Source organism: Cornus florida, unplaced genomic scaffold, assembly GCF_030987335.1.
Source record: "Cornus florida cultivar Cherokee Brave unplaced genomic scaffold, ASM3098733v1 CherokeeBrave_3.0.0_Hap2_Chr10, whole genome shotgun sequence".
Taxonomy (NCBI): Eukaryota; Viridiplantae; Streptophyta; class Magnoliopsida; order Cornales; family Cornaceae; genus Cornus; species Cornus florida.
The window spans coordinates 34,216,656-34,240,125 of NW_026775580.1; the positions used below are offsets into that span (position 1 = coordinate 34,216,656).

Sequence of the window (23,470 nt, forward strand, 5' to 3'; positions counted from 1 at the left end):
TAGGAAATGCTTGGAACTTAGAAAATGAATTATCCAAGTTCCACTAAGCTGAGAAATGGCTTCCCGTGCTTCTTAGGAGGACCTTCCTGCAGAACCTAGAGAGGATTGCCTTCCACCTGAAGCTCTTCGGAAGGCCACATCTCTTTGCATCGAGGGATGCAAACACTGTCAGATGTGGCTTTTGGGCTGAAAAAGCTGAAAGCGGCTTTCTGAAAACTTTCCTAACAGGCATGAACTCCATTAAAGGTTGTCGTGCCAGGAGGGGAAGAACCACACACATGCATGCGCAAAAGTATGATCCATGAGGATTTTTTTTTTTTTTTTTCATTTTCAAGGATGGCATATTACTCTTTCTTTGATCGATATGTGATGCCTACAAGATTTATACATCGTTGCTCTACATAATTTTTTTCCTTTCCCAGATGAATATTTCTCCCCCTTTCCCCTCCTTTCCCTCATTTTCCCTCCGCTCTGGGTAAAAAGAATTAATCCGGGTTTAGTCTGACCCAAACTGCCAACTACAAAACAGAAGAAAGCAGTAAAACCAGCAATTTCTATCATTGCTTTAAAAATGGCAATTTCTATTGTGACATGTTATCTGTGTTTCTCTTCATAACACTAACATTGTTTAATCTCTAATTTGATGTAGCTGTACATCTAATTCTTCTGGAAATAGAATGGCACAATAAGGTCTAAGGTTGGCGACTAACATAAGAGAAGTTGTAAATCTATATCAATTCTAGTCTTGAAGAATGCTTCCGAAGCTTTGATCAGATTCCAGAGGGAAATGTCTACATAATGAAGGCTTTTGCTGGCCAAACACAAAAGTGAAGAAATGTAAGCTTAGCTCCATATGAAGATACACGCTATGCCGTGTTCAGATTGAAATGTTTCCAAAACCAGAAACCAACAGTTTAGTAAACAGGTGTCCAACGAGTCAGAAGTATGCTTTTGCTACTTCAACATGTAGATTTTAAGTCAGTCACCTGCATGAGTGTGGAAATGGTTATCCATAAGGAAAGTTCATTAGGTCCTACTTCTTCTACATTGATAATTTGATACTGATATTTCCTCTCTAGTTTAGTGACTCTTACTGTCTACATTTGGTCTTTAACATAGAGTCTGCAAAGATGAACATCCAAATTCTGACTGGTATAAAACGTGTCATTTTTTAATGCATTGTGCAGCAAGATGCCTCACAAACTTAGTAAGGAATGCTACATGATACACAATATTAGACCGTTGAGGAAGTCCAGGCAACACGGAAGCCCAAGGGTCTGGATAAGCTACAAGGTGGTGGAGATAATGACTACCACTCTTCCTGGTATCTCTCTCCCAGTTGGTGATGGAGAAGGCAAGGGAAGCAGTCCCATGACAGGACACTACTACCACTAAATCTCCTATAAAAAAGGAGGTCAGGCAACTCAAATGGTATGCCAAAAATTAAATACAAAGTCCTTTCTTTGATGTAGAATCGTTCAAGTACTAACTTAATCATTGGAGTGTACCCGGGTGGCACCACACCGATGCTAGTCTCGGTCACCACTTTTCTTTTTTTGCAGGAAAGGCGTTTGGGGATAGTGCAAAATTTTCTGTCTTTTTTTCTTTTCTTTTTGTGTGTATGTATTTTCTGTGAATTAAATGAAAACATAACACCTGCGATGAAATTTTTGTTTCTTGAAGGTTGTCCACATTAAGCAATGGCCAAGTCATTGCTTAATTTAAGATGTTAAAGGAGGCCTAAACTAATATGAGATTGAATGAAAAACACAAAAATGGAAGAGCTCTCTTTTGTGAAGAGAAAATTGAGCAGCTAGTAATTATAATTTCTACAATAACCACTTGACCTGACCTACTTGGTATGATCTCCCAAATAGGAGGTCAAATGTTTAAGTCCCAATTACCAAGTAGTGTAAAATGGGTGTGTGTTGCTTACTTACCAAAATAAATAAAAAACAAATCTACAATAAATACTTAAAACTATCCTTGAATAATACCAATCTTTATATATTTAAATAACCATCTCAGGGAAACAAAATAAAACAAAATGTAAACATCTCCTCATGTTTGCTCCACTCAGTGAGTAACCATAAAAAGGAACAGACAAAAATGAGACTGTATCGTGTTAAAACTTATATCTGCTTGTCAAAAGTTGGAGAAATTGAAAAGTGTTGAAATAATAACTCTAATTGCTTTATCATTGTATTCCTATTTTTCCAAAACATCAAGAACAGCACTACCAAATTTTGTTCACATTCTTCGCCTCCTCTAATATTCTCTCTTCATCCCCTGCTATTGGTCCCACTAAAAACACAATTTCTCTCAGTCAAATCCACTGATATGTAATTAGTTTTATTTTAAAAGAATTGCTATGATCTAACCAGAACTACACCATCAGTAACAATATTATGCAACAAATTGCTACAATACTAAATTTTAAATTCTTCAAATGAAAGGGGCATATTTATTAATTATTCATGAGAAATGTCACAAGGAAAGAAGCAAAGAACATATCACTATAATTTACAACCCCTTAATTGACAGTATGAGAGCTTCAACGCTCTCCCTTCTTCCCATTTGATTCCGGAATCAGCATAAAAATTGCATAATCAAAACTTCTCCTATAATCTAAAATAAACCCTAATTCATAATTCAAACGAGCAGAGAAGTACCTCGTCGATCAAAATCAGCAAGACAACCAATTCTTGTGAGTACTGATGACCGCCGATAAAAGCCCCGCGCATGACAGCAACAGAGGCCCCGAGAGCTGCCCCTTCCCGTCTCGAATGTCGGCCAACGCCATCAACCCATCAGCCACATCCTGCACAATCGATAGCTTCTTCATCAACTTCTTCTTCCTCAAGTCCCCCATCTTCCGCTCTTCCTCACTACACCCAACCCCTCTCGTGGTCGAAATTTCGATACTCGATTTCAAACAAGCTTCCTCCTCCAAAATCATCCTCAAATCCCTAATTTTCAAACCAATACTCCCTATATAACCGATAAATTCAGCCCAAGCACTGATCTTCTGCAAATTACGCGAGTGTTTAGGATCGATCAAGCCCGATTTGGCCAACCAGACGAATTGTTCAACGAAGTAGTAAAATCCCTCTCCTCCGTAGGCGATAATGGAGAGAATGATTTCTTCTTTGGAGCTAAAGCATGTGTTTCGTAGAGCGTTCAAATCTTGGACGAACTTGCCGAGCCTGAAGGCTTTGCGACTGAGGCCGACGCTGGACTCGAAGCTCTTGAGACGGGGAGTTAGGGTTAGGGTTTCCGGGAGGACGGCGGAGGCGAGGATGATCTTGGTGGCGTAGCGTGAGATCTTGAGAAGCTTGTCGACGCCGTCGCGCTTTGCGAGGTAGGCTTCGAGGTGGTTCAAGAAATCTCTGTTCTTCTTCGTTGTTGTTGTTGATTTTGGGACGACAGCGTCTTTGTGGGTCAGCGAAGAAGAGAGGTTTGACGCTTTGGGTTCCATGGAGTTGCAGAGAGAAAGGAGAGAGAAAGGAGAGAGAAAGTCTAATGTTCAAGTACATGATTTCATTTTGGTAAGAGAAAATGGATGAAGACAGGTTGATGAAATGAAGCGACGTCGTATTGTTGGTCATGGATGCAGAGAAACTTCGAAATCAGTTACGGGGTTCAGTTATCTAGGAAAGGAGGTGTACTCGTTTGAGTGTACAAAAGTATCATACTCGCTTTCTAGGATCGGACTTTGGTCTGGACAACCCGTATTTGGCAGTCCGACCCTGATTATATCAATGGGCGAAAAGCCATGATTCTAAGAGCATAAGCCTCAACCCGACCTTTAAATATTGTTGGGTTCAATTTAAGATTAATATAAATTATAATCCAAGGTTCAAAGTTAAATCAGATTCAAGCAGCATAGTGTTTTGAGTGTGAGATGTTAGTTTGTTCAAAGTTACTTGGACCGTAAACCTACTCAATAACAAATGATGATAGGATTCATGTGCTAGTGTTTGAGCTAGTTTCGAATTAAAAATTGAAATGTTTTTAAGTTAAATTTATAATAAATGAAAAAAAAATTAAAAATAAAACGAATACAATTAATTTTATGCGACACCATTCATCACTCACTTATATGTAATTGATATTGTATGATTGTTAGATATTTGATCATATATCTTAATTTATTTGATGTAACAATATTTAAATAAAAATTCTAATATAGCATTTGGAAGCTCATGATTAATGTTTTAAATTAAAATTTTTAAAAAAAATTAATTTTGAATTAAAACTTTTCTAATATCAAATTTAAATCACGAATACGGTATTGCCAAACATAGGATAAATGATCGAAATTCAATTGCTGAACTAAATTGCAAATCGAGTAGTAATAGGCGCGTGAAAGGATACAGTATGGAACTAGTGAAACAAAACGCATGCTTGTGTAACTTTCACTATCTATTATTGTTGTGCGTGCCTTTTGCCGATACGCAAACCCTGATTTTGTCCACATAATCCACATTCCACATCAACAGTGAAACCAGCAGGGGCCAGCTGGAATTGCTATCCTTCTTTGGAAATTTTCTAGCCAATTTAGTCATTTAGACAAGGACAACTCAATCCTATTTATTTTATGGGTAAAGAACAGCTACATTTCCTTATATTTGATAAAAGGAAACAAAAATAAAAATTACTCATTTTTTAGATATCGATATCCCTCGTTTGAAATTTTATTTTTAAGCCTTATAAAAAGATAAAATTACCTCTCAATATTAAATTTAAATATATTACAAAAATATCAGACCTTGCAAAATTACGTTATAACCCTTTATACATATACACACGCACGGAAATTGGTTGCTATAGCCCCTTAGCTATAGAACCAGATGGAAGGGGAAGCCTGGTAAAGCCGTGAAATTGGTTATCGCCGCCGTTGTTAGTGGCGGCTGCGGTGGCGGAGGGTGGTTGGAGGTTGAGTTTTTTGGAGGTCGGTTGTTCTTAAAGAGACGACACCGCCGCACACCTCCCACACAACGAAGAGATCTAATCAGAGAGGGTTAGGAGGTGAATCGAAGAAATCGGGTGTTGGGAGGAGAATCGAAGAGGGTTGGGAGGTCGGCGAGTTGTGTGTTGCCACCTGCACCTCGTCAGCTGAGTTGGTGTCGCCACCGCAAACAACATTGGGCTTCGATATGACGGTGGATAGACCACTGTCGGTGAGAAGAGGGTTTGTGGGTCCTCTAACACGGACCGGGCGTTGTCGCTGGACTCATTGGCGAAGGTGACCGCACTTGGAGCAGACAGTGTCTCCGGCCGAGTGATCTATTGATAGAACCGGCGGGAAAGAAGATGGGTTGTGACCTTGCGGCGCGGCACCGACAGGAAAGAAAAAGCTCTTCTGTGAGCTTCTCGGCTGATCGCGGCGTGATGGCATCAATAGCAACAACGGACTCGGCTGTGATGAGGAACCGCGGTGGTGAGCTCGATTGTGAAGAAGACCTTGTTTGGCTTATATGGGTGTAATTTTGAGGAGTTGGGTTTCGTGTGGTGGTGGTCGGTGAATTGGTGATGATGATGGCGGCGGCGGCTGCGGCGGCTGAGGGGTTCGTCCGCGGTGATTATGTAGGGTGTGTGTGTATATATATATATACACGCACATATACAAAGAGAAAGGTTTGGATTTGGGTTTGGTTTTAATCCAAGATATTTAAGTCAATTAAATTACCAATTTTATATCAAAGAATAATAAAGTTAATTCATTATTATCAAGATCTCTTGTTCATTTTTCAAACTTAAAAGGGTATTATTATTTAAAAAATGAATAACTTTTATCTGTATATCTGGTTGTCAATCCTCAAAAGGTGCGGCTATACTTTTTTTTCTTTTGTCTGACAAAAAATAAGGGAAAGTATACTTCTAAGAGAGACTCTCACCATCACACAAAAAAAAACAAAAGAAAAATGTTGACTTGTTGTCTCAAAATAATTATTCCAATTCAAATTTTTATGTTACTGTTTTTTAACATTCTTAATTTATCCTCAGAAATTATAAAAGCAATTAAAATATGTGAACTTACCACTACAATTAAAAAAAATGATCAATTGCATTAAAAAAACAGATGTGCATCAATGACTTTTTTAATGGTTTTAAATGTCATATTTGCCCCTTATTATCTAATTCAATTAATTTACAAAATATTAACTTTATTAATTGACAAAACTACCTCATCATTATGCCTATTTCTATACCATAATCTTAAATTTTTTTTTTTTTTTTTATTATTATTTTTTTTTATCATTTTAGTACTTAGCTGTCAACACTCCCTCTCTCTTCTCGATCTCAGATATGGTTGCTTTATTTTTTTTGTCCCTGATGTGTTGGGTCTGGGCTGGCCATGACTGTTTTTTTTTTTTCCCCCTACTTTGGTGGTGGTTGTTGTGGTATTGTTTGGGTGTAGTTATGGTGGTGTCTATGTTATCAGGGTGTTTTAAAAAATATATATATATATTTTCTATTGTGAGGGTGGTGGTGGTTCTGGTAAAGTCTGGGTGTGTTGGTGGTGATGTTATCTTGGTGTGGTGGTGGTTTTGGTAGTGTTTGGGACATATAAGTATGGGTTGACCATAGTTGTATTCAAAAAAAAAAATTCTACTGTGATATTTGGATGTGATGGTGGTGGTTATGGTGATGTACAATTATCTGGCTATTTAAAAAAAAAAAAATTTATTTTTTATATTTATGTTGTGGTTGTGGTTGTGGTTATGGTGGTATAAGTATTATTATATATAAACTATATTTATATGTATAGAAGAGATGAAAAAATTAGTTTGGTCCATTAAATTTAGTTATGAAGTTAAATTTGTAATTTCATGATTTAAATAGAGTTGTTCACAAGTCAAATGATTAAAAGGTAATTTTATATAGTTTTAGAGGTCTGAAGGGGGGTGTCAATGCACAATTTTGAAACTTCAGGGGATATCAATGTAAAAAAAGTCATTTATCGTTTGTTCTCTCATAACAGTTTCTGTTTTCTGAGTTCTTTAGAACTGTTTTCAGAGTTACAAACTAAGCACGCTAAGTTCCAAAAAGAAACTTTTTTTTGGTGAGACCGAGAAAGTATTATAATTTTTGTCTCACATTATATTCGGATGCCATGAAAAAATAATAATAATAATAATAACTACTCCGTATATACTTATTTGACAAGAGTGAAAGTTCAGTCATAGACTTGCGCAGCGAAAGGAATTCAAACACATACTCAATATATTGAAAACGATTCAGCCCATCCCAATTTTTCATAGAACCGCCATACTGCATCATGGACCTGAAGTTCCAATCGTATTGAGTTCAGAAGTCTTCATGTTTAAGCCCATAGGGTCCGGCCCATTTGTAGCTGTCATAGACCAGGTCATATACTCATATAGCCGTTAGTTACCCACTAACATTTGCCTTTTGCGGGTCACTTGGATGTTGTATATGGATTCTTTCTCGTAACGGTAAGGAACATCCCCACCGAATCCATGCACCAACCGACTCACATTCCCACAGTACCAACTGAATGCGACCCATTGCCTAAGGTTGTTCACTTGGTCCCTCACTATATGAAATACCGCTTTTACCCTCCTTCCACTATTGCTAAATAACTCCACCAAAGTTCATTAAGACCATTTTAATTTACATACCTACCGACACATATACACAAAGTGGATTAAAGAACACAAAACAAAAATAATCAATAAAGACCATTCATGTGGATTCGCATCAAAATGTTTTTATCGATTTTATGAATATTTATTGCTTATTTTTATATACATATATTCGCATAAATATTGATATATATATGGCATGTTTGGAAATCATAATTATTTTGTGTTTTTGCTTTTATCACAAATAGAAGTAATGTTTCTGTTTGTAATGTGTTCATTAATACTATTAAGAAGGATGTTTGGTGAAGTATATTTGTTGTAAGATTTTTGGTAGCAAAAATATGAAAATATATCCAGTAAAAAAATATTACAAGTTTGAAAAATACAATAAATAGTTAAGATTTTTTATTTATTTATTTTTTTACACTATTTGTGCTATAGTGCTTTTGCGACGGTGCGGAAACAACTCAGAGTTTCAATTTGGTGTTTTTGACTTTGATCTATTTTTCAAAAGCAGTTTGGTACTATTCAAATCGCAGCAAACGTTGGCCTCGTTTGACAAACGTTTTGTTTCTGCTGTTTTTTCGTTTGACAAACGTTTTGTTTCTACTATTTTTGTTTTTGGGTTGCTACAATATCGATTTTGACAACAAAAGCATGTTAAGTGCAGTCTTAATTGTTTTATTTTACACAGTGCTAAAACATTTCGTGAACAGTGGCCCAAAACCAAAATACTAAAAAGTTAAATTTTTTCTTATTTTGACAACTGTTCATGACTCAAAAATCATAACAGTAGCGCAACACGAGTCAAAAATAAAACACCTAAAACATTGTTCCCAAACGTGCTTCCAATTTAACACTCTTACCGCAAAAATATTGTTTCTGTTTCAGCTAAAAATAAAACGCCTAAAACAAAATGCATGTCAAACGGACCAATGTAAAAACAGCTGCAAAATAAATTCATAACCATCAAGCTTTTGTTAGATTGATAAAGTTGATAACGTAAGGTGATTGCAACTTTATAAGTAATATTACGTCGATTTGAAAGTAGGTGTAATCATATTTGCATTAACATTCTTTTCACTTTAGTTGTTATGTTGCCTTCATTTTATTTTTCAAGTAGTGTATATTAGGCCGGTCGGCTATAAAAATGTAATGACTTCAAAATTAAGAATGCATTGGTATGATTAAGGGCATGGAAATTAAGATATTTGCGAAGTGGACACTGGGCACACACACAAATATATAATTATATATAAATATATTAATCTTATCCTCTTTTGAATGGGACAGATATGATATTTAACAAATTTACTAGCACTTTAAAAAAGAAAAATCATTACTAACTCAATTAAGAATGATAACTAAAAGTAGTTAATGATCATTTTCCTTTAAGTTGCAAATCATGATGACGTTTGAAATCTAACATTTTTAGTCGGTCATGCAATATAAATGTTTTAGAGTCACATCGCCATTAATTTTTCTAAGGGAAAGATAATTGAATGCTATAATTATTTCTTCTTTTTTTTTTAATTAAGAAATTTTGGAAAAAAAAAAGTTTAGTTATTGTTAATAATAACTATGCACCAAGGGCTAAAAGAATGGTACAAAATTTTCCAAATAACTTAAAACTAATCCTATATCATTGACATTCCGTGTAGCAGTTGAATTTAAATTCTCGGAATTAAAAAAATGATACTACAAGAATATATTCATATATTATAAAAATATCTTAACATGAGCTTTCATTGAATTAATTAGCCTACCACATATTAAATGGATCAAGATCATCTAATAATTTTTATTATATCCTCTTCTTTTTTATATGAAGCTGAAATGTTTAGTCCCTGTAACGTAATAATTGTAGTCTAAGTCACACAATCTTTCTCAACAGGTATCACTTTCGCACTCCGAGCACATTCCTGCTCTCATGCTCTGCGCGAGCTTTCGCTCAAATTTTTTCAATTTATGACTTAATTTTGCTACTCTCACATTTTTGCTCCCACTTCTGCTTATTGTAACTTAAATTGTGACTATGAGCGAGTATTTTATTTATTTGGTTTAGTTTTTTAAAAATAAATTTTAAGAATTTAAAATATATATATATATATATATATATATATATATATATAGAAAATTATTAAAAATAACGAGACTTTTTAAAAATAATTTTAAGAAACTGTCATCCAAATAAATTTTGTAGGAATTTTCTGATTTTCAATAATAAAAAAATTAAACCAAACAAACCTTAATATTTTAATCCTACTAAATAACGCTCCAAACATTACACGATAAAGTTTGTTAAACTCTCTTTATCATTTTCTGTCTCTTTTCTTTTTTATATTGTTTTCTAGTTAAACAATACTACTATGTAAAATTTGGATAAGACTATTTTGCTGAAAATAATCTAAGGCCAATATCGTCATTTCGCTCAACCTCCTATCCCTTTGGGAAGCCAAAAACAGTAGTAGCAACCGGACACGCACGCTCTCTCACCGGCTGAAACCGGTTACCATATCCAACAGTGTTCCCTGTTTTAAAACCTCCAAACCGGCCAGTCCGTTTTCCCATCGTTTTCCGCCCTCTCCCCACTCTCTCTCTCTCAAACACCAAACTTCGTTCACACTCTGTTTTTAAACCCCAACTCTCTTTCACATTTTCACATCCAATTCGAACCAATCGCAGAGACAATACATATAATTTGTTTATAGAGCATTTAATCGAACCCAAAAGGCCTCAAATTTGGAAAAAAAATCATTGGATTTGCGTAGCAATGTCAGTGGCTACTGAGCTCCGGTCACCAGTGAAACTGAGTTCCGAGACCAGAACTGTACTCGGCGTGGCCGGGAACAGAGTTAGGGTTTTGGAAGAGTCGCGAAGGAAGAAAGAGGTGGTGAAGAAGGCGCAGAAGCCGAGTAGTAGGTTGGTCTCGGAGACTCCGCAGTCGGTTGTTCGGAGCAATGTGTCTGTGGACAGTGCGTGCTCGTCGGACTCGTCTTCGAGCGGTTCTTTTGTGAAGAAAGTGAGTTCTAAGCGGAGAGTGAGATGTAATGGTTTGAAGCCTATGAAGGTTGTTCCGGACTTGGTCGAAGTTGTGACGCTGTCGTCGGTTGTGTCTGGTCCGGTGAAGCGGTGCGACTGGATAACACCAAATTCTGGTGAGTCTCTCTCTTACTTTATTCTTTTATTTTTAATTTTTTTATTTTTATGCATAGCTAAAATCACTTAACTGTGGATTTATTTGGTTTAGATCAGAAAACTGCCAAAAATAAATAAATAAAACCTTGTTTAGTTCTATTTTTAAATTGTTTTGAAAACTCAGGAATTGTTTTTGTAACAATTTTATGTTTTCTTTGTTCTTTATAATGAATAATACTTACCTGCTTATGAGTAGATACTGCTCACGGTCGTTCAATCACAAATGCTCATTTATCCTTTAATTACAAAATTAAGAAAAGTAGACTTCCATTTTTTTTGTTCTTTTTCTTTTCAACCTTTAAAATTAATAACTTAAGGTGATGTATGCATTTCTTATTGGACCATATCAGACATCAGTAGAGAGTATCTATTCACCTGTTATGTATATACCAATTTATGTGAGTTTCTTTTTTCTCTTTCTCTTTTGTTTTGTGCACCTGAAATTGGCCTTTGGACGGAAGGTAAGTCTAGGCTGAGGACCAAGTCTATGCTCAGATACCAAAATTAGTCTTCTCAATCAATCCATTTTTGTCATCTCTTGGATGTTTACACACGAATTTGTATTTTGTTAAGTCCTGTTTTTGATACTTTTTTAACATCAGTTCTAAATCCAACCATCTTTTATTTTATTTTAAATGCCCTGACTGAATTAGAACTAAGATTTTGTAGCTATAAGTTTTATAATATATATATATATATATAAAATACTAAAAAATATAAAATAAATGATATTTTTAACTGATTGTTTTCATGGTACTTCTATGTATTTTTGGCAAAAGTTTTGAAATCATAACATAATTTCTACACAAGATTTTTTTAGTTGAATTGAAACTAAAGTAGTTAGAATTCCAAGAAGCTATTTATGAAAGGAAAAATTGCCTTTTGAAAAAAGAATAAAAAATTAAATATATTTTAAACAAAAAACTATCAATGAACTAAAATTGAAAAATATATAAATTATATTCACAAACTACAATGGGTGGTCGGCATAATCATCCCTAATTTAATTCCACGTGAATGGGTCATATGGGTCGACTACATGCTCGAGTCTTTTCTAGTATATGCCATTCACTTACTATATTTAACTTTGTAAAGTTATTTTTAGTTGCCCCATCCCATGTTATGTTTGGTCGCCCTCTTTGTCTCTTGCCTTATATTTCAATTAGCCTTCCTCATTTGACCGGCGTGTCTCTAGGTCTCCGATGTTTGTCCAAAGCAGCTAAGTCTACTCTCTCTAATTTTCTCACCAATGGGTGCTACACCTAATCTTTCTCTCACACTTTCATTAGGGATCCTATCTCTTTTAGGTACTCCAGTCATGCATGTTGACATTCTCATTTCTGCAACATGAAGGCGTTGTTCTTGTTTCTCTTTTAGGGCTCAACGCTCCATACAATATAGTTGGTTTAATGACAGTTCTGTAAAATTTTTGTTTTAGCTTATGTATTATTCTTTTATTACACAGTATTTCTCTAACTTGCCTCCATTTTGTCCAAACAGCTCCAATTCTACTAGTTATATTACTATCTATCTCTCCATCATTTTGTATTATCGATCCTAGATAACGAAAATGGTTGTTTTGAGTGATCATTTGGTTTTGAAGTGCTATCATTAAATTACCAATGCCCGAATCTTTATTAAACTTATGCTCCATATACTTGGTTTTAGTTCGCAATCCTTTCGATTCTAGAACATTTCTACAAAGGGTAAAACTAAAAATTTGAGAAATTGAGAACTAATTTGTATGTATTTATCAAAAAGTAAGAATGTCTTCGTCAAGTGGTGGCCAAATAAGGAGGCTAGCATTAAATGATGGATATTAAAAGCCAGCCCTCATTTTTGTTGATCCAACGTTATATAGAAATAGAGGAACAATATCAAGAGGTCTCTCTATTGACAAGAGTCGTGAACTCGTCAAATAAAATTCTTTTTAACTTTGTTTTATCATTCACAGACCTTAAACACCTTTTCGTTTATTTGGTTAATAAAGAGAGCTTAGGGCTCTTGTTATGAGAACAACCCTTTTAACAACACTATTCTATAGAAATGTGTGTGTTAGAGCAGAGCAGATAGTTTTTAATGCTTAAAGGAAAAATTGACCGCTTGTCAAATGGCCCACTGTTTGCTTCCTCTTCAACTAGTTTCCTCTCAGCTTTGTGTGGCAAATTTGGACTTCCATTGCAATGTCTTATTGCCTTCAACTAGCTGTCAAATTTTCAATCTTGATTTTTTCAATTGAGTCTTCACTAGAGCAAAGAACACTATTTTGATCTCTACGCTCAATGCAATGATCAATGGACAAAGAGCTCAATAGCCACTGTCATAGCTATCCACACCAGACCATAAACTTTAAACAACCACTCTGTCCATCTAGTCTCATGCATGACCATGATCCCTAGTTGGTTAGTGCTTTTGTTTGGTTAGCAACTTGTCTCCTAAAGCGATATGAGATCCCATTCACAGGTGTCCACCACACTCCCGCACACAGGTGTCCTCACGACAGTCAAGAGGTTGCTCCACGTGTATGGGTCAAGTTTGCAAACTTCCAGTGGGGCATTGGCTCTGATTCCATTTGTCAGGACCTATCGCATTGGCTTTGGATCACATCGCATGGATGATAGAAGTTGCTGAGAGTACAAGGTTGAATTGTACACCATATGTTTTAAACCGTTTCAAAGCCATGAGGGGGAACCGAAAGAGGATGAATATGTTGATTATGGTGGTAGGTCCTCACACCTCCCCTATGATTTTTAAGTCTAGTGCCATCATTCGTTTAATATGAAGAGTTGTGTAGCCTAGTGGTATCTCCTCTACCTCCCAAAGTGGGAGGTTGAAGGTTCAAGTCTACAATGGGGCCTGTGGGTATGTGAGTTTCTTGCAAGGATGAAAAAAGAAAGACACAACTATCACATTTGATTCTTCTAAAATGACACAACTACCCTTTTCTCAAATCTCTTAAAAGAAATTCTAATCTCTCTTTATCTCTCTTTCTCTATCCTCTCCATCCCTTTATTTTCTCTCTTCACCACCATAATCGCCTCTGCCCTTCTCTCCAAATCCTCAACTCATCTTGACAACAACATAACGGAAGGCCTCCATCCCTCTTCACCACCCTTTTTTCCCTGACTTAATTGCAGCAATCCTAACCCCGCTACCCTTTATTAGCCAACCTCCCTCACACTTAGAAAATCGAGCGTCTCTTTATCAGCACCATCATGAGATCACTCACCGTATATTATGTTAACAACCCTCCTCTATCATTTCTTCCAATTCCACACTCTCTAAATTCTCTCTCAAATCTCTCCTACACTAAAATTCTTTCATTGCAACATGTCTGAATACAAATTATGTATTTATGTATATATACTCTAACACTAGAATATATGACAAGAACACATTGTATTAAATGGCTTATAGTGATCTTTGGCTTTATTTTCTTTTGTGTAGTTGTTCCTCGGGAACGCTCCCCTTTCAGCATTTTTTAATGATTTTTTTTTTTCTTTGTCAAGAAACTCACACAACCATTTTCTCTTATGGGGACTTGAAGTCTCATATTCTACTTTGGGAGTGCTTTTTATTGAAATCTTACTTATAAAAAATATTATAATTTTATATTCGTGTCCATTTTTGTGTGGAGAGAGGAAGAGAGAATATAAGATGATTTACAATGCCGTTCATGGCAATGGTCACTCAAAAAGGAGGGGTTTTGAAGACGACTATTGTAGGGAAAGAGAGGGGAGATTACGGGGTATAGGGATGTGAGAGAGAGGTGGTTTGAAGATAAGAGAGGATGAGAAAAAAAAAAAAACAATCTGGGTCTGTTTAGAAGGAATGTGATGGTGGAGTTATAGTGTTTTGGGCTCTTGAATTTGAGTATGTTATGTTTTAATATAGTGTAATAAAGGGTACGACGGTATGTACTCTAAGTAATGGTTTAAGAATGGTTTAAGTCTGAAAAGACATCATAATTGATGCATAAGACTCTACCAACCAATAAATAAATAGTCCAATAAAATGACAATAATTTGGAACAATTGAGGGAATTGTGTAATTAATGTTTCAAATAATTGTTTGAATTATTAAATTAATGAAGTCTTAACTCTAACTTTATAAATGCTTAGTGAAATTTTATGCATGATGTAATTAATCTAATTCATTTAGTATGGTATTTATGTATAAATCAAGTTTAAGTTCATTAAATGTTAAGTTAATTGGACATAGATGAATACATGCGTTCATGAAGAGATTTTAGCATTAAAGTTCTAAGGAAGAGATTTTGCACTCTGAGTTTGAAGTGTGATTAATTATACTTTGAGATGATCGGACGGAAATGAATACATGAGTTGATGAAGAGTGGTGCAACGTTCATAAAGATATTGATTTGATATCTAGGCTTAGTTGAATTCTGAAGATAATGCACGTGGGGGAGACTTTAACTATATTTATAAAATGATTACTCACCTTTTGAGTCTCGAAGAGCACCATTTCAATAGATTTCTTCTAATATCTGTTCAGCCCAAGACTGGATATGAAGATAAATTGGCTTAAATATGCCTATTAACTAGATGGTTTTATTTCAAGTGCTACAGTGTCCTGAATTTATAGCACAGATTTAATTTCCTTAAGCTACCCGATTAGGACGAATTTTTATTTGCACCCTTATGACGCATATCAAGTAGTTTTTCAGGATGATTTTGGGATTTTTTTTCTTAAAAACCGTAGAATTAAGTTGCAAGCATTTCCATGGAAGAACATATCCAGAGCAATGACCATCTCATTCCCAAGTCATTTTAAGTTTCATTATCTTAGCATTATCTTTGTCTTATATGCTGGTTTGTGAATATAAATTATTCTTTTTGAAGTATTTTCTGCTTTAGGGATGTTTGTTGTGTTGGTTTGGTGTGAGTTTACTGACATTTGCTGCAAGTGCCATGCACTTCTTGAGATATGGTTTGTGATTTTGAGTTGAAAAAAAGGATTATCATATTTACAATAGATATGCAAATGATGCCCCCGCATAATTTATTTCTCCTTAGTTATGTGAAGAAGTAGTGAGACAATTATTGGGAAACTTGAACATAAATACGCTAATGCACACATATGGTTGGCAACTGTGATTCAACTCTAATTTGAGGTCAGAGGCAATTATGTTGCTAAAAGTAAATTTGAATCTTGAAAGCAAGGGTGTTAAAATAGATTTTAAAATGAGGGAGGTTGTCTGGTTGGATAAATTGATTTCCTCATGTTTTTATAACAATATTACAAGGCATCAAATGAACACATCGTGTACTCCCTCTTTCTCCCTCCCCCTTTCCATTCCCTTTCTCTTCCTTCCTCTAAGGAAATAAGCCATCCTAACACAGTTCCTTAGACATGGTTTAATGTCTATAAATTGATCTGTTAGTTTGAGAACTCATATCACAGGTTCCCAATTAGATCAACTTAACACTACTTAATCAACATTAATCCCAACTATTTGCTGCTACATGAATCTTTCTTCTCCAATTGAAGCCAAAATCTCAGGTAAGTTCCAGACATTATGTCCTTTTTCACAGCCTCAAACCTCCTTTTGGCCTTTCTCTTGTTATTTTGGCACCTTTTAACTCCCATTCAAACATTCCTTTGCACTAGTGTGTTAGTTGGTATGTTGCACATGACCAAAACATCTCAGAGGACTATCCCTCATTTTATTAGCAATATACGGTTTGAAATGTTCAAATATGATGGGTTTTCTATGAATTATATGGTTCTCATATGACATGCGCTTTTATTAAATAGTAGTTTGAATTTTTTTTCAATCACAATTAGTGAAAAGTGGCAGTCAAGTGGATTTTACATAAGCACAAGCTTTTAGGCTTTGTTTAAATGGTTTCGCTACTTAATTGGTCACATACCATATAAGGCTGGTCACTTTGTGGGAATATAAACATTAATTGGGAAAATCACTCCTTTGTGCATTGATATCCTTAAATTTCATCTATTTCCTCCCCCTTTTCTCTATAAACTTTGCAAAACTGTCAATTTAGAATTTTGTTGAATAATCTGACTTCTATATGTGATTCATATGATATGATGATTCTTATGACAAGTCCAATCCCTATAGCAAACTTGTGAATTAAAATGCTAGAAATTCAGAAATGAACTTCATTAAGTTGTCGTCCAGATGACCTTGTTTAATTTATGTTAGTGAACCAAGTAAGTTATTACTTCACCAGAACTGACCTCTGCTTCCCCCCACTCTTTTTAGACCCGCTTTATACTTCTTTCCACGACGAAGAATGGGGAGTTCCGGTATATGATGATAGGAAGCTATTTGAGCTACTTGTTTTATCTCAAGCATTGGCAGAATTCACCTGGCCAGCGATTCTCAAGAAGAGAGAGATATTCAGGTATTTTTTATCTTTCATCCTCTATACATTTTGCTTCAACTTAAAATGCATATTTGACGTTTTGTTAAAACTCTTTGGCAGGAAGCTATTTGACAATTTCGACCCATCATTGATTGCGAAGTTTGACGAGAAGAAGATGCTGTCACTGAAAGCAAATTGCAGCACATTGCTGTCTGAACCAAAGCTCCGTGCAGTAGTGGAGAATGCTAACCAGGTGCTTAAGGTAATAATAGAATTTAGGTCAAGACATCAATCCTTCCAACCTATGCTCATGATAAGTGCGCGGCTAAGCATAAGATTTTCAAGTTCAAGCTTGAATTCATGAATAATGTATTGATTTTCATGACTGCACATACTTGTAGGCATAGAAAGGGGAAACTCCCATCTTTATTGATTAGGGTTGAATTTTGTTTCGAGTATCTATTTCAGAAATAAACAATTTTGGTTTGAACCTAATATATGATTATTTTGTATTAGAACAGAAGGGGGTTAAACTCAAAAGATTTGTCCGAAATTAGAGTGTTGTGGTCTGATTTGCCGAATGGGTTCTCAAATTTTTTGTTGTTGCCACTTGATTTTCTATTCCTTTGCAGGTTCAGCAGGAATTTGGCTCCTTCAGCAGCTACTGCTGGGGATTTGTAAACAACAAGCCACTAAGAAATGGCTTCCGCTATGCACGTCAAGTTCCTGCTCGGACACCAAAAGCAGAACTCATAAGCAAGGATCTGATGCAGAGAGGCTTCCGTTGCGTGGGACCTATTATCGTTTATTCATTCATGCAGGTAGCAGGGTTGGTTAATGATCATCTTGTTACATGCTTCAGATACCAAGAATGCAATAGCACTGTCAAGCCGGAGGCGAAAGAGGTACCAACTACAGCTGTGGAGAATGCTATCCTTTCTGATGCCTGAATCGCCATGCAATATATGAGACCTCACTAATCATAGGAATCAAATAGTGAAAAGATACTACTAGCATGAGATGTGAAAAGCTGAGATAGATTATAGATGGTGTTTGTTCTAGCTGTTTACTTAGCATACTTTCTACATTTGTCTGTTCATCCACAAGACCTATCTTTACTCTTTTGATTCCGCATAGTGCATGCATGTTTTGCTTCTCTTCGATGTTGGAAGCCCGCGGGCATAGCGCAGTTGGATGATAGGACGGACCTTCAGTATGTTTTGTTTGTCTTCGATGTTGGAAGGCCCTACGGGTATAATGCAGTTGGATGGTAGGACAGACCTTTGGTAATAATTTGGACGGACTCACCTGTGTCATGGGGTTGGTACGGGTGGGGGTACTCCAATTAGATTTTATTTTTTTATTTTTAAAATAATGATGGAAGAACAGATGCTAATCAAGTTCCTAGAGATTTCTCATTACAGGTCTCAGCCTATGTAAATCTTTTTGTACTCAAGACTGAACTTTCTTTAACTGTAATAAAATTCTCACTGTCACAAAAAAAAAAAAAAATACAATATTTTTTTTCTTGTTAACGAAGTTTTGACTTGCCTATTGGCTACATTGTCATAAATCATGCTGGAGAGAGCTTTTGGCATTATTTTCTATATGGCAGCATCCCACCAGTTTATTTATTTTTATTTTTATTTTTATTTTTTTCGATTATGTTTATGTTTTTTTCGTTTTCTTTTTCGAAAGTTAAAGCAAGCAGATTCCTTTGGAAGGATAGATCATATCATTTAGACTAAATGATTGGTGGTGTGTAGAACCTTTTATTATTAACAAGTTCTACCATCTATCAACAAATATCCTTGATATTATTATCTTGGCCCCTTTTTTTAAGCCAATATTCTCGAGTCAATTAAGTAAATATTCCTCAACATTTTTTTTTTCTTTAAAAAAAAAAAAAAAAAAAAAGCCATATTCTTGACTCCTATATGCACAAGGCATGATTTTCATGTCACTAGTACAAAATATTGTTTCACAGATTATGTATCAAAAACAAAAAAATAAAAAAATTCATAAACATATACCATAGAGAGATTTTACTGGACACTTATTGGGTCAGTTATATGAAATAGAAAGTAAAAACATTAAAAATAAAAAAAAAAGAAAAAAAAACGAAAAGAAAACATCAATGTAGTTGAAATAAAAATGCTAAGGTGGGATGATAAGAAAAATTAAGAGAGAAAATCAACATATTATGCAAAAATTTAAAACAGTACTACTTGTTATTGATAAAATAAGTGAAAATAAACCTCTTTGGATGGACATACAAACACCAAGAAGAGAAGGAAGAATAAATTGTTCAAATAAAAAATTAATTAACAAAAAAAAAAAAAATTACTTCTAAGGATGAAGTAATAAGAAAATACCTTAATAAATCTCAAGAGAAATTAGTTTACAATAAAAAATAAATAAAAAAAAGAAGAATGGCCTTATGGTACCAAGCTCCTACTTTTCAAAGGGAAATCAGGAATTCGAGCCTCAGTAGAGGCATGTGTGTGAGTACCAATTAAGGAAAAAAAAAAAAAAAAATACTTGTTATAAATAAACAAAAGACTAGTATTTTTTCAAGCAATCAATAAGATGATGATTGATGAGGATGATACCAGGAACAATCTGTTGAAGGTGTTTGGATACATTGAAAGAATGAGAAAGTTCTAAAATTGACAGGTTGACAGAAGCCACATGCCCCCATATAACTACAAGAATGAAAAGCCCTGGTTGTTAGAGGTGTGGATAAGAGCAGGTCCCTCCATCAAGACAACAAAGAATGGCCTTACTACACAAAACACAACCACCCTAAAAAAGTTCATGACACTCAATTGTTTTTTCCCTCTTTGTTTAATACATGAAAAAGATAGTATGTGCATGAATATAAGACATATCAAAAGCCAGCTACCCTTAGTGGGCCCCACCCGACTAGAGGGGCCAAAAAGTCCAAAAGATGAAAACTTTAACTTGCAAGCCACAATCATAGAAATCAAGTTCACACACCATCAGACTTCTCAATCCTTTTAAAATCCAGTTCAATCTGTTCAATGATCACTTCAACAACAACAACAACAACAATAACACCACCACCACCACACCCACACACACAAAAGTTTGCTAAATACTAAAGAAGATGCATCTATTAATTTAAAAATATTGTCAACTGGTTCAATTTTGTGGGTTCATCCCACAAAGTCTACAATGGGCAATCAACTCTTGATCCCAATGAAAAACAGAACACAGTATCTACAAACACCCTAAACAATTTAGGGAGGGTACCATAATAATTGAATGAAGAGAAAATGTAAGGGAGAGAAACATATGAAAATTCAATTCCTCAATGGAAAGCAAATTTTGGTTCAAGACCTGCATTTGTGCAACTACTATCTTATACCTCTAAAACCAATGCCTCCAGAACTGCAAATGCACTTCCACACCTAGTTGAATAAATTTGGAAGCTTAAATTTGAGTCTTCCCATTTCCAAGTGTGAGTTCCAAATCGTCCAATCCCACCTCATGAATCCTCTCTCCTTCCCACGCCTTCACTGGAACGCTCTCAAACACGAATTCAGGACCTCTCCCCTTCTCTGTGATCGCATCCTCGGGGGAGATTCGCTGAGCCACAGGTTTCACAAGATTAAAGGTTGGGGAAGTCGGAACCATGGCAGGCGCAAGTGTTTGGAAGGTCACCCATCGGCAGGAATCAACAGTGGAGGTGTCGGACTCGTCGCATTCAGGTATTGTGGGCGGAGTAGTGCGCTGACACCGAGTTGGGCTTGCTGGGGCAGACGCGGCAAAGTATGGGTAATTCAAGGAGGCCATAGATTGTTTGGCAATGGACTCCCAGTTGAAGGTCTGCTTAGGAAGTCTAGAATTTGGGGAAGAGAGGGGTGGGGTTACAGGGGCACTGTTTGAGATTCGGAGAGGTGGAAAAGATGAAGGAATAGAGTTGCGGAGGAAAGCAAATGCCTGAGATGATGCATTGGCATCGAGTCGGGATGGGCTCGGGAAGGAAGAGGATGAGGGACTTGGTTGGTAAGAAGGAATTGGGCTAGGGAAATATGAAGATGGTGGACTTGGGGTTATGTTGGTTGAAGTGCCTCCCATCTCATGTGGAGGTGGCTTGCTTCCCTGTTTTACAAGAAATTAAATCAAATGCATTTAGATGGTGAAAGTAAGTGAATACACAAACACATATAAAATTCTCCTTGAATTAGCTGCAAATTGATCACAATTATGTTCACAACACACTTTCAGCCAATCATAAATTGAGATTTAAGACATGAAATTGAAAAGGAAATTATTGGGAAAACTTTGATTCCCATATGAGTTTCAGCAACATTTCCCATTTTGGGAACCAACAAGGAAAATTCACAAACTATTCACTTTAACATGCCAATTGAACTAAGAACTCATTTTGAATTAGGAGAAAGTAACTTAATAAATTATTCACTAAATTGCTAAAATTGTGCCTGATAACAGTGCATTTAACCTTTTTTTTAATCACAGTTAAAAACACATACAGAGTTCATCAATAATTTCCCAGCCCCTTAAAATAGATAAGAAAATTACAATTTTGATCCAAATTAAAAAAAACCCATCTCCCAATTCTTCAGATCTAAACGAGATCAAGCAGAAACCACGTAATTCAGATCACAAAGAACACATAGATGCATGCAGAACATATATATATATTTATAGAGAGAGAAATTTGAAAAAACGCAGACGAGGAGAGAGAAGAAAAGGGTACCTTGCGATAGGTGGTGCCATCAGGTTCGACGACCCAACCAGCTTCAACGCAGAGAGCTTTCAAGACCTCGTTGTTGTCACAGTGTTTGGGAAGATTGAAGTTGCCCTGAGCCCTCAGGCCCGCGTATATATTGGCAGCTATGGCTCTCCTCCTCCTCTCTCTCCTCCTGTTGTTCTCTCTCTCCCTCCAAGACGGTTTCCTCCTCCCTGCTTCAGCTGCTGCAGCTGATGACGATGATCCAGCTCCATCCCACACCATTTCTCTCCCTCTCTCTCTCTCTCTCTCTCTCTCTCTCTCTCTCTCTAAAACTTACACGCTTTCTCTTTCTCTCTCTATATATAACAGTACAGACCAGGGTCTCAGGTGCAGAGAGAAGGGGGTGTGGGTATTGCGTTGCAGGGAAAGTAGTATTCACGAGGAATACGCTTCCCCTCGTTGGAAGTGTAGAAGAATCTCCCCTCTCTCTCCTTTCTTTTTCTCTCTCTGTAATCTCTCTCTCACTCTCTCTGATGTAAATAGACAGTAGTAGACACAGATAAAGCTTATTCTGGGGAATGTTACTGTGTATATGGACACAGACACTTCAAACTGTTAGGAATACATGATTGATTGACTGATTGTCTTAACTTTGATAGCGGTAGATCTGATAACAAGGAGTGAAAGATAAAGGAAAATTTACCCTTCAGTCCTAATTTTTATTTTATTATATATATTTACCCTTGTTAAGGAGAGGAGATTTTTATTTATTTTTTATTTTTTTTATCCTTGCAAATTAGGGGAGGGGTATTCGAACATGCTTACACTTGTTTGAGGAATTGAATGCTCTACCAATTAAGTTATTATTGACTATTGAGTAATTCCTTAATCCTAATTTTTATTGAAAGACAAATTTTTAGTCCTATAAATTTATTTTATGATCAATAAATTTTAATTTTGAAAATTTTTATTTCTAAATGAATCTTTCATTTATACCGTACTAAAATTTTGTAATTATAAATTTAAAAGTGATATACAATTTTTTTTTATAGATGTATTCCTTAATGTAAATTTTTAGTTAATTAATGAATGTGGAATTATGAGTTTAAATGATTACGGCGATCAAATTAGTACTTAGATTAAAAAAAAAATTGAGACTTTGAAAGGAATCTCTTGGTTTCCGTAACTGTCATAGTTTGCTAATTAGCAGCATGAGATTTATCCACTCCAACCATGAAAATAGTTGAATAATAACTACATTTTTTAGACTTTAATTATGTCACATGACTATAATGCTTGGTCTGAACTAAGTCACATAAAGCGAAAGTAAGAGCGAGATTGAATTTAAGAACAGAAGTATGAGAATGGCAAAATTAAGTCATAAATAGTGAGAATTTAAGCCAGAATGCACTCAGAACGTGAGAGCGACACCAATTGAGAATGATTGTGTGACTTGGAGTCTGAGTAAATTTCATGCTCGTGAAATCGGTGCCATAAACTTACATACATACATACATACACACACACACACACACATATATATATATATGTATATATATATATACATAACGCCCATGCCCTAAATA

The 23,470-nt window shown here is 35.5% G+C and overlaps 3 protein-coding genes across 3 annotated transcripts; 1 reads left to right on the forward strand and 2 right to left on the reverse strand.

The window, feature by feature from the left end:
• Nucleotides 1–2,434: 2,434 nt before the first annotated feature.
• Nucleotides 2,435–3,599, reverse strand: LOC132279053 (peroxisomal membrane protein 11A). Its single transcript, XM_059780975.1, has one exon. It carries the CDS (start codon nt 3,476–3,478, stop codon nt 2,687–2,689), a length of 792 nt encoding a protein of 263 aa, XP_059636958.1. The 5' UTR covers nt 3,479–3,599; the 3' UTR covers nt 2,435–2,686.
• A 6,599-nt stretch (nt 3,600–10,198) lies between these two features.
• LOC132278667 (uncharacterized) lies at nt 10,199–18,715 on the forward strand. Its single transcript, XM_059780510.1, has 4 exons — nt 10,199–10,771; nt 17,059–17,200; nt 17,282–17,423; nt 17,794–18,715. Exons 1-4 carry the CDS (start codon nt 10,387–10,389, stop codon nt 18,109–18,111), a joined length of 987 nt encoding a protein of 328 aa, XP_059636493.1. The 5' UTR covers nt 10,199–10,386; the 3' UTR covers nt 18,112–18,715.
• Nucleotides 18,716–20,271: 1,556 nt separating this feature from the next.
• On the reverse strand, nt 20,272–22,423 carry LOC132278668 (protein BRASSINAZOLE-RESISTANT 1). Its single transcript, XM_059780511.1, has 2 exons — nt 21,909–22,423; nt 20,272–21,289 (listed from the first exon to the last, which is right to left on the reverse strand). Exons 1-2 carry the CDS (start codon nt 22,164–22,166, stop codon nt 20,618–20,620), a joined length of 930 nt encoding a protein of 309 aa, XP_059636494.1. The 5' UTR covers nt 22,167–22,423; the 3' UTR covers nt 20,272–20,617.
• Between the last annotated feature and the right edge of the window lie 1,047 nt (nt 22,424–23,470).